Source organism: Leptosomus discolor, chromosome 26 (genome assembly GCF_034619465.1).
Source record: "Leptosomus discolor isolate bLepDis1 chromosome 26, bLepDis1.hap2, whole genome shotgun sequence".
Taxonomy (NCBI): domain Eukaryota; kingdom Metazoa; phylum Chordata; class Aves; order Leptosomiformes; family Leptosomidae; genus Leptosomus; species Leptosomus discolor.
Genome location: NC_141416.1, coordinates 264545 through 275074, shown reverse-complemented (window position 1 = coordinate 275074; position 10530 = coordinate 264545). Strand labels below are relative to the sequence as shown.

At 66.3% G+C, this 10530-nt stretch overlaps 1 protein-coding gene across 1 annotated transcript; it reads left to right on the top strand.

Annotated features, from left to right (window-relative positions):
* Positions 1-2925: 2925 nt before the first annotated feature.
* Positions 2926-10105, top strand: HDGF (heparin binding growth factor). Its single transcript, XM_086478405.1, has 6 exons — positions 2926-3055; positions 8672-8748; positions 8895-9033; positions 9155-9337; positions 9408-9613; positions 9765-10105. Exons 1-6 carry the CDS (start codon positions 2969-2971, stop codon positions 9769-9771), a joined length of 699 nt encoding a protein of 232 aa, XP_086334531.1. The 5' UTR covers positions 2926-2968; the 3' UTR covers positions 9772-10105.
* The last annotated feature ends 425 nt before the right edge of the window (positions 10106-10530 follow it).

Here is a 10530-nt window from a genome sequence, read left to right as displayed (position 1 = left end):
GTGCGGCCTCTCCGGGGCCCCGCTGCCAGCTCCCACCAGACTCCACGGGGCTGCGGGGGGGCTCCGGCCCGAGGTCCCCCCCGGGGGTTACTGGGTGCCATGGGCCCGGCTGCCTGCTCGGACTACAGCTCCCGGCGCTCCCCGCCGCCCTCCCCCGGGCCCTTTCCCCGCCCTGCTCGCCAGGCCGCTGAGTTAATCGCCAAACCGAGCTGCGGAGCGAGGGACTACAGCTCCCGGCGTGCCCGGAGACACCGGCGGGTCCCCCGGCGCCGGGCTGCTGTGTCACTGCAGGGGGACAGAGCGACGTGGGGGGGAGGCGACCAGCGTGCTGGTCCCCTGCCTGCCCGTCCGTGCCTGCCCGTTTCATTTGGAGGCAGGAGCTGTGCCCGGGCAGCGCCGGGAGCCTTGCGGGAAGGCGCCGAGATGGCAGGTCTCGCTTGTCGCTGCTGGCCAGGGCTCCCTCGCAGACCAGTTATCCCGTTAGAGCGTCGCTGACTTGAGTGTTGGCTCCAAGTGACCTCGCTCTGGTTTGTTCTGGCCTTGAGAAGAGAGCTGGGCTCTGAATTTGGGTCCCCGACTCTGAATTTGGGTCCCCACCGCAAAGCCCAAGGAAGTTAATGTGCCACGCTGCCGCAAAGTTACCAGCATAATTAAAGCTAAACCCAGATAAATGAGAAGCGGACCCTGCCCTTGATCGCTTCAAACGCCACAAAACCCCACGAACGTGCCCTGTCCCACCCCTCCTGCCCCGCGCTGAAGGACCGATGAGGACAAAAGCAGGCATTGAGGCCTCCGGGAGCGAGGGGAGGGCGGGTGTGCTTTGCTGGGACGCTTACAGGTACATTTTCCCCCCGCTCTCTACACAGCCGAGCAAGAGCGAAGCCGAGCGACACCGGCACGAGGTCTGGTGTCCCTGCGGCCGCGGGGACGGTTTGGCTCACAGCAGGTCCTGTCTGCGGCAGCGCCGAAACCCTCCTTCCCCCGGGCGCCGCAGGTGCCCTGTGTGCCCCAAACGGCAAGATCAACGGCGCTGGGATCTCCCCAGTGTGTTTTGGGGTTTTTCACTCCTTCATAAACGCCTGGGCCTGTTGGAAAGGACGCACCGAGCGAGCAGGTTAAACCGCCCAAAGCCTCGAGGCGAGGCCGTCCTCGTCCTCTGCAGAATGAAACCAACACTAACCCTCGGCAGGGCCCGGGTTTAAACAAGATCCTGCTCTCGCTGTGCGGGGGGGAGAAATCCTCGTGTTTGCCCTCACCCTGTGGCCGCCTTTTCTGTTTAAGCTGGAGATTCCTGAGGCCTGGCGCTCACCCCCGGGGCAGCAGGGTCCTGCTGTCAGCTGCGACCCTGCCGGTTATTTATTTGTCTTACGCTGTGGCTCGTTGGGAGAAATTCAGCCAAGGAAAGCAGGCCGGGGATGGGAGGACAAGAGTCCGGCCCAGCAACCCCGACTGCCAGCTCACGGTGGAGGTTCGAGCCCTGCAAACAGCTCGATCCGGACTTACTGGAAGCCCGGGTGCCCCGTTGGGCCAGGCCCGCGCCTGCCACGGCCAGGGGGACCCAACCTCGTCACTCCGGCAAGGGACTCCCCAGCACCCGCCGGATTGAGTCCAGCGCTGCGGCGGGAGGAGGCCAAGGGGGCGACTTGTTCATCTGGTGACACAGTCCCCCCCGAACCCCGCGCCACGGCGGCAACCGGCTTCCTGCGGGTGTAATGTTGCCCCGAGAAACCCGGGCCCTGCGGAGTGGGTGCTGCCGGAACGGGGTGCTCCGTGAGGGGGCTCTTTCCTTCCAAAGGCCGGCCGGGGTGGAGAATTTAGGGGATGCTGCTGCACGGGCTTTACACTGGGTTTACACAGTTTTACACTGGTTTTACACAGTTTTGCACTTTATTTTACACAGCTTTGCACTTTTTTTTACACAGCTTTACACTGGTTTTACAGAGTTTTACACTGGTTTTCACACTTTTATACTGTTTTTACACTGCTTTACAAGGTTTTACACTAGTTTTATGTGATTTTACACTGGTTTTACACACTTTCACACTGTTTTTACACTGGTTATACACTGTTTTTCACATGGTTTTACACTTTTACACTGGCTTTACACTGGTTCTGCACCAGTTCCACACGATTTCACGCTGGTTTTGCACCGGTTTTACAGTCCTACGCCGGCTTTCCACCGCTTTCCACTGCTTTTACATCCCACCCCTCCATGTCCAGCGGGCCCGTGGCGGGGCGTCCCTCCCACGTCGCCCCGGAGCGACCCCCCCCCGCCGCCCCCCCGCTCCTCACGCCACAGCCCCGCCCGTTCACCCCAATGGACCTGGGCGCGCCCCCCCCCGCCCCAAACCCCACCTGCAGCCGGACCCTTTTCTTAGCAACTGTGGGCTTTGGGGGTTGGTTTATGGTTTTTCCTTTTTTTTCCCCCCAAAGCGTGGCTGCCCCCTCCCGAGCCCGGCCGCGCCCCCTCCTCCCGCCCCCCCCCCCCGCCCCCCCCCGGGGGGTGCCCGGGAGCCCAGGCAGCGCTGCCGAACCTCCGAGCGCATCCACCGGCAGGAGGAGGAGGAGGAGGAGGAGGAGGAGGAGGAAGGGGGTGGGGGTGGCGGTGAAAGGGGGGTTGGGGGGGAGGTTGCCAGAGGGAGGGAGCAATTGAATTTCAAACACAAACAACCGCATGGGGCACGGACCCACCGCGCCGCGCCGCTCCTAGCCCCGCCGCCGCCCCCCGCCCCGGGCTCTCCGCCGGGCCCGCCGCGCCGGGGGGCAGGAGCAGCCGCTGCCTCCCTCCCTCCTGCTCTTGGATGAGGATTTTCCTTTCGCTAAGCCTTCCCCGCGGTTTGCTTCCCAAACTTCAGCTTTAAACAACACACACCCCCCCTCCCCTTCCCCCTCCTCCCCTGCCCGGCCCCCCTTCCCCCCCCTCTCTCCCCCCCCCCCTCCGTTCTACCGGGAGGAGCCGCCAGCAAAGATGTCCCGGTCCAACCGGCAGAAGGAATACAAATGCGGGGACCTGGTTTTTGCCAAGATGAAGGGTTACCCGCACTGGCCTGCCCGGGTAAGGAACCGGGGAAAAGACGCGGCGGGGGGGGGGGGGGGGGCGGGCAGCGATGGGACCCACCGGTTCCCTCCCCCGGTGCTCCCCGTTGCATAACGCGGCCGCCCGCACGCTGCAGCCGGTGCCCCGGGGCGGGGGGGGGGGGGGGGGGGGCGTACCGGGGTCAGCCTTCCCGGTGCAGCAGGGGGGGGGGTCCGCACTGGGGTCAGGCTCCCCCAGTGCAACGTGTGTGGGGGGGTGTGTTTCTGCCGGTTTTCGGTTGGATCCAACTTTACCGGCACCTTATGTAAGGCCGGGCCCGGGCCCCGGGGTGGAAAAGTTGGGGGTTATTCGTTACCTGGGGGGGTTGGGGCGTTTTCTGGTTATTTGGGGGGGGGTTGAATGTATTGGAAACAACGCGTCCCGGGCCCCCTTTTGTGCTATTTATTCATTTCCCTGCGGGAGGGGGGAGGAGACAGGTGGGGGGGGGTGTCACGGGTGGGGACCGCGTGGCTTGGAGTCGGGGGACACCCCCCCCCCCCCCCGGGTTGCTCCTGCTCGTTTCGGTCCCCGCTGCAGGACCCCCGGGGCAGGACGACCCCCCCTACCCCCCCCCCCCCCCCCAGAGGGATGAAGCCATGACCTGGGCCGCATCCTGCACCGGCGCATGGGCCTGCCCCCCCCCCCCCCCCCCCGACTCTGGCATCACTCAGTGGATCTGGGGGGTCATCCCATTCCCACGTGGGGCCACACCACGGTGTCGTGGGAGTGTGTGTCCCCCCGTGTCCCTTCCCCGCTCCATCGGGACCCCCGCGACGTGTCGGGGAGGCAGCACATCGCTGCTGCTCCGCTTCACCGATGATTTGGGGGAGACTGGGGGGGAGTTGCTGAGCCAAACAGCCCCCCCGCCCCCCATCCTGACTTCACCAGCGGGTCCCCAAGCGTGTCCCGTGGGTCCGCGGGGCCTTCCCTCTCGCCAGGGGCCCCGGGTGCCAAAGAGGTGCCAGCGCTCGCCGGGAGTTTGGCTTTGAAAAATCGATAATTGCTGAGGACTTAGGACAGAGTTTGGGGGGGGCCGGACCCCCACACCCACACGTGGGGAAGGGTGGGGGCGTCGAGGCGGGGGGCCGGACCCGGTGTGCGCCGGACCCGCCATGTGCCGGACCCGCCGCCACCACCCGGCTCGCTCCCACCGGCCAGCAGCGCTCCTGGGCGCCGTGGGGGTGTGGGGGGTCCCCAAGCATCTGGGGGGGGGGTTGGGTTCAGTACCCCGAGCCCAGCACCTCCCAGATAAAGCCCCTTGGCCACGCTCGCCAAGGGCCGTCGGGCCTGACCCGGGTGGCCGAGCGGCGGCTGGGCCCGGCGGCCCGTGGGGAAGCTCTGGCCGCAGAATCCGTCGCTGGTTATTTTTAAGCGGTTGATGATGCAGTTTAAAATTTCCTTGGAGTGTTTTCCCCCACCACCACCCTCCCCAACGCCTCCCCCCCCCCCCCCCCCCAACCCAGCCTTGCTGCAAAGGGAGCTGGGCCGCCTGCGGAACCCCGAATTAAACCGAAACGGGGAGGAATCGTGCAGCGGGCTTTAAAGGCCGAGGATCTCCCCCCCCACCACCAACCACCCCTCGACACACACCACCCCATCCCCTCCTCCTTCCCCTCCTCGGGGTTTGAATAACTTTTGTTTGGTTTGTAGGTTCTGGCGGGGAGGCCGGGGAGGGGGTGGGGAGCCGTTCGGATTTGGCACTGGCCTCCCAACGCGCGCTTGAAAGCGGCTTTGGCGAGGAGGAGCCAGAGGGATCCCTGGGAGTCCGGCGCCCGCTTCCACCACCGCTTCCCTTTCGGGCTCGCCGTGCTCCCCTTGGGCCCCCCAACGCCCACCCGCTGCTTCGTCCTCCTTTACCCGTCGCAACCCGGCGGGGTTTGGCCCCAGTGCCCACAATAAACCCCCTCGGATGGGTGCCCCCGCACCCCATCGCTGTGGGGATAACGTGGGGGGGGTGAAGCAAAGTCGGGGCTCGACCGAATTAGCGCCTGCGCGGGGCCAGGCCCGCTCGGGTTTCACGCCGTGCTCGGCTCCCGGGTTCACCGCCACCATCATGGCTGGAAGGTTTCGGGGATGCCGGCTTGACCGGGGTGGGGGGGTTTGGGGTGCTGCTTTGCAGAAGGGGCCGAGCCCCCCGCCCCCCATCCCCTCTCCCTCCAGTGACTCATCCCGTGGGGTGAAGCAGGCAGGGTTTGCCCGTGACTAATCGGGTGCCGTGATGAAACGTTACCCGGCCGCGTGTGGCGTTCGCTGGGGTATTTGTTTCCGACCAGGTGTGGCTGGAGCAGAAAGAAACAACGAAGGGAGGAACCAGCCCGTGGCTTATTGACAGCCCGCAGGGACCCAGGGACCAGCACCGCGGCGGGGGTCCCGGCCCCGCTGGCGTCCCCCTCCCTGCCCGTCTCCTGTTCCATCTCCAGGCGTTCGACGCGGGCAGAGGGGAGCTGGGGGGCTCCTCGCCGCCGCGCTGGATCCAGCCGGCCGCACGCTTTGCCGCCGTTCGGAAAAGCAACCGGGTAGTCGGCTGCCGGCGGCGGGGGGCCAGGGTTGCCCGGTGCTAGGAGAAGCCCACCGCCGCGGGGCTCTGCCCCAGTGTCGCACCCGAGCTCGGTGCCCGGCCCGGGTGCTGCGATGGGGCCGCAGCGATGTCCCCCGGGCTGGGGCAAGCCCGGGTGGGTGTATGGCTGCGGCTGCGGGGCTCGGGGGCACCGCAGGCCCCCAGCCTGGCTGTGTCTGCCCCCACCCCATGTGTTTTTCAGTGACCCACGCCAACGAATGCCATTAATTCCCCCTTCCTGACAGCCGAATCCTGATTGTCCAGCACTGGGGAAACTGAGGCAGGGGGTGGGTTGCTCCCAGCACCCCCACTGCTGTCGGGGTCCCCCAGGGCCGCCGCAGGCTGCTCGCAGCCTCGGTCCACCCGCGCTGCGAGGACCGGTTGCAAAGGTCAAGTGCGGAGGTTGGGGACAGAGTCCACCCCGGGGGACGTGCCTGTCCCTCCCCTGCCACGCTCCACAGCTTTCCCTCCTGGGGGGGGACACGACCCGTCCCAGCTTCTTGTTTTTGGACACCCCCCGCCCCATGGTCCGCAGGTCCCCTGGACAAGGACAGGCTGGTGACACCGGTGCCATTTGCAGGCGACGGGCACACACGTGTACTTTAACCCGGCGCCGCAGCCCTTTAGCCACCCCGCTGGCGAGAGGCAGGGATGGACAGACAGGCGGCGGTGCCAGTTTGGCAATGGGGTGGGCTTTGGGGAGCCCCTCGCCTGGAGGGGGGGCGTCTCCAGGGCGGGTGAGGGGTTTCTGAACAGCCCTCGTCCCTCTGGTGAGAGCAAAGGCCACCACGCTCCTGGGTCCAGCACGCTCTGGGCAGCGGGAGCCCCCCCCGGTTGTTTTTTTTTTGGAAGGGGTTCCCACCCCCAGCGCCTGCCTGCGTTATCGGCGTCCTCACCGGGGCGCCTCACCCGCCTGCCCCGTATCTCCCCACACCCCGGCTTCCCTGCCTGCCCCTGCAGAGAGAGATGCCGTGTCCTCTTCTCCTGGGAGGGAGTTTTGGGTGGAGAAGGGGCAGATAAGGGGCTGGCGGTCACGGGGACGGCCCAGGCGGCGGCTCCTGGCTGCCATGTGGGTCGCCCGTGGGCTCTGCCCGTCCCTCGGCCGTGCCGCGACCTCCGCCAAGGCCGGTTCCTGGTGCGGGGACGGGGACGGGCAGCGGTGGGCTCGGGGACTGTGGGGCAGCCGTCCCTGTCCCCGCTGCCCTCGACGCCGCGTGTGCCGCCTTGGGGAAGGTTTTCAGACGAGCTGGGGGAATGGCACAGCCGGGGAGGTCTCCACTGGGGTCCTGGCACCGCGAGGGGCTGGGGGGGGCCATGTCCTCACCCGGGGTGGGGGCTCTGGGGCTGGCGGGGCCTTTGTCACATCATCCCAGGAACAACCAGCAGGAGCGTGGCCTGCAGAGAAGCGTCCCCATGGTGGGGCCACCCCTCTGACTCATTTTCTCCTCTGCCCCATCGGTGCCACGCGGGGATGGAGCCGCTGCTCCCGGCTGCTGCGGTGGCTCGGGCGGGCAGGGGTCCCGCCGGGGCGTTGTGGCCAGTGCGAGGGTGACACCGACCCTTGTGCCGCTGGGGACCGGCCCCACTCGCCCCGTCCCTGCTCCTGAAATGGCTCTGTGCGTGGGATGAGGGGAGCGGGGGGGGCTTTGGGGCAGGAGGGCGGTGCCGGGAGCCCCAGGGCGCCGGGTGGAGGCACGTCGGTGGTCGTAAACCCCGCCGCAGATCCGGGCAGGCGGATGCGGGGTGGCCTGGGCGCCCCGAACTACGTTTGGGCAGTGGGGATGGCACGGAGGGAGGCGCAGCCCACCCGGCTCCAGCTCTCCGGGCGCGGGGACCTTGCACCGAACATCACAGCGACTGCCCACCGCGTCCCAGGGCCTGCACGGAGCCCCTCGCCAGTGTCCCAGCCGGCATTGCCACCCGGCACGATGGCGTGGGTTCGTTCCTAGATGGCGGGGGGCGAAGCTGTGTGGCATTCCCAGCTCCGGGAATGAAACCGGGAGAAACCCTGGGCCAGGTCGGCCCTTGAGCATCGCGTTTGAGACGGGTGGGTGACGTGCCGGGAGGGAGGGGGGAAAAAACCCCAGCTGTGTGCTGGCCCAGCCGGGTGGGGAAACTGAGGCTCAGCGGGGCGGGGGGGGGTGGCAGCGACTTAGCGAAGGTCGTGCCGTGAGTCAGCAGCGCGCTGGGAACAGGACCCGACACCCTGGCCGCTGGCGCTGGCACCTTCCTGCCCAGTGACGTGCTGGCACCTGCCCGGAGACCCCCGCCTGCATCCTCCCACGGCTCCTGCTGCCCCCCCCCCGGAGGCTTCCTCGGGGAATTCGTGGCTGCGCTCCTCGCGCTGGCTGGAGCAGGGGGGGGCTGTTATTTTTAGATGCTATAAAAAGCAGCCGGAATCGCTTTCGCTCTGTTCCCTCTTGGCACCTCGGAATATTTCACGCTTGGTGAAACAGCACCTGCCGGCGGGGTCGGCGCCGGCTGCTCGCAGACCCCCGTGGTCCTCGCCGGGCCGGCCCAGCGGCCAGTGACTCCATTTTGGTTGGGGGCGTTCCAGCAGCAGGATGGCGGCACCGGGCACCCCAACCCCTCCAGGCTTTCCCCCGTTCCCCCTCCTACATCCCCACCCCCCCCACCCTGGGCTGGAGGCGATGCCTCTGGTTTCACCGGCGCCACCGGCACGCCTCTCGCACGAATGTGCTGAGCTAAATATGTCTGAGCCGGTCTAGACAAGAGCTTACGGCGGCCGCTCCTCGGCCGTCCCCATGGGGTGGGAGAAGGGGAGCCCCCGCTCCCCCAGCACCGGTGGGCGCAGCCGCCTGGTTTATCAACCGCTGCTCTTGCCCGCGGTGCTGCTGGTCAGTGGGTGAATTCCCGAGGAACGGTGTTTTTCTCCCTCCCCGGGCTGTGTCAGTCGGTCGGTCGGACACGGCATGCAGGACCCCCGTGTCCCAGCCGGTGGGTGACGTCCCGGTGCCGGGGGGAGCTGGGGCTCTGCCCTCCCCGATTCTTCTCACCCCGTCCCTTGTGTCGCGCAGATTGACGAGATGCCAGAAGCTGCAGTAAAATCCTCCTCCAATAAATACCAAGTCTTCTTCTTCGGGACCCACGAAACGTGAGTGGGGCCCCAGCCCCTGTGGGAGCCGTGGCTGAGTGGGGCACTAATGGCTCAAGCCCTCCGTGGGGCAGCGCTGGGGGTTTTGGGGAGGTGAGACCCACCCCCGGCTGCCATCCCTCACTGCTTCCCCCCTCCCTGAGCAGGGCATTCCTGGGGCCCAAAGACCTCTTCCCCTATGAGGAATGCAAGGAGAAGTTCGGGAAACCCAACAAACGGAAAGGGTTCAGCGAAGGTTTGTGGGAGATCGAGCACAACCCCACCGTCAAAGCCTCCGGCTACCAGGTGGGTCACGAGCCGCGGTGGGGGGGGGTCCCAGCCCCTCACATCCCCCTCCAGCCGCCTCCTTCCCCACCGTCCCACCTTTCCTGGGTCCCCCTCTGTGAGTCCCCCGTGTCCCTTCCAGCCCACCTCGAAGAAGACCTGCCCTGAGGACGCCGAGCCAGAGCGGGAGCCGGAGGGCGACGGGGAGAAGAAGGGCAACGCGGAGGGTAGCAGCGACGAGGAGGGGAAGCTGGTGATCGACGAGCAGTCCAAGGAGAAGAACGAGAAGGCTGGGATCAAGAGGAAAGCAGAGGATGCTTTGGAGGTAGGGGGACGTCAGGGATGCGGGTGACGGGGGGTCCGGGGCTGGGCTAAGCCAAGCTCCCCCTGCCCAGGACTCCCCCAAACGCCCCAAGGAGGCGGAGGGGCAGGAAGGAGAGAAGAAGGTAGACAACGAAGAGGCCCCCAAGGAGGAGCCGAAACCCAACCCGGCTGAAGGGGAGAAGAACAGCGACGCTGCCAGCGTGCCGGACACCAACGAAGCCAAGCAGGAGGGCAAAGAGAAGGCGGGCACGGAGGAGGTCAGAGACCACAAGGAGAGGTGAGGGTGGTGCGGTGACCCCCGTCCCCAAAAGCTGGGCTCCTCCCTGCCCACCCTGGGCACAGGGGAAGGTTCCCGGCAGTGCAGAGGGGGGGTCCCGGTGCCGCAGGGTCCCTGACCGACCGCCCGGGGCTTTTCTTGGTTCCCGCAGCCTGTAGCGGCCTCCCCGGCGAGCTGATCTTCCCACTTGCCCCTTCCCCGCTGGGCTCCCTGGGTGCTGCCCCGTCTCGCCCTTGTCGGCTCGTGGCGTCTGCAGCTCCCGGATCAGAGAAACAAAGTGAAAATGAAATTTTAAAACAAAAAAAAAAAACAAAAAAAAAAAAAGAAAGGAAAAAAAGAGAGAGAGAGAAATGAAGAGGAACCCGGTAACACGAACCCCTGAACCGACCCGCATCTCCCGGCCCCGCCGTCGCGGGGCGCATGCTTTGTATTAGTGATTTCTAGGGGGCTGATCAGTTGATTTGAAATAAAAGCAATTCATGCCTTTTTAAAGCGCTTCCATCAGCGTCTCTGTACCCCGGGGTTTGGCCCTTTCCAGGATTTCAGGCCCCTTTGGGCTGCCGTAATCCCGCAGTGTGGGGGGCTGCTGCCGGAGAGGGGGTCCGGTGTCCCCCTGGCAGCTTCGGTTTGGTTTCTTGGTGGTAGAGAGGGAAGTGCAGGAGATGGGCGCAAACTGCGGGCCGTTCTGGGGGCAGAAGGGGTTGAAAGAGGGAAAGGAAAGAGGCGAGGGGAAGGTTTTTTTGGAGGGGAGGCGTTTAATAAAATAGAAAACCACGATTCTGCCAGAAAACAACGCTGAGAGGGCCAGGCCGAGGGGCTTCGCTGTGCCCGGGCTGGGTGCGGGGCTGTGCCTGCGGCAGGCCGGGCTCGGGGAGGCGCGGGGCTCCCGGTAGGGCGGCTGCACCTTCACCCGCCAC

What these genes read in the sequence shown, in the direction of transcription:
- HDGF (XM_086478405.1), top strand. Translation starts at nt 2,969, where the DNA reads ATGTCCCGGTCCAACCGGCAGAAGGAATACAAATGCGGGGACCTGGTT. An exon ending in TCAAAGCCTCCGGCTACCAG is followed by an intron (nt 9,034 to 9,154) that starts GTGGGTCACGAG and finishes TGTCCCTTCCAG; the next exon opens with CCCACCTCGAAGAAGACCTG. An exon ending in AAGCAGAGGATGCTTTGGAG is followed by an intron (nt 9,338 to 9,407) that starts GTAGGGGGACGT and finishes CCCCCTGCCCAG; the next exon opens with GACTCCCCCAAACGCCCCAA.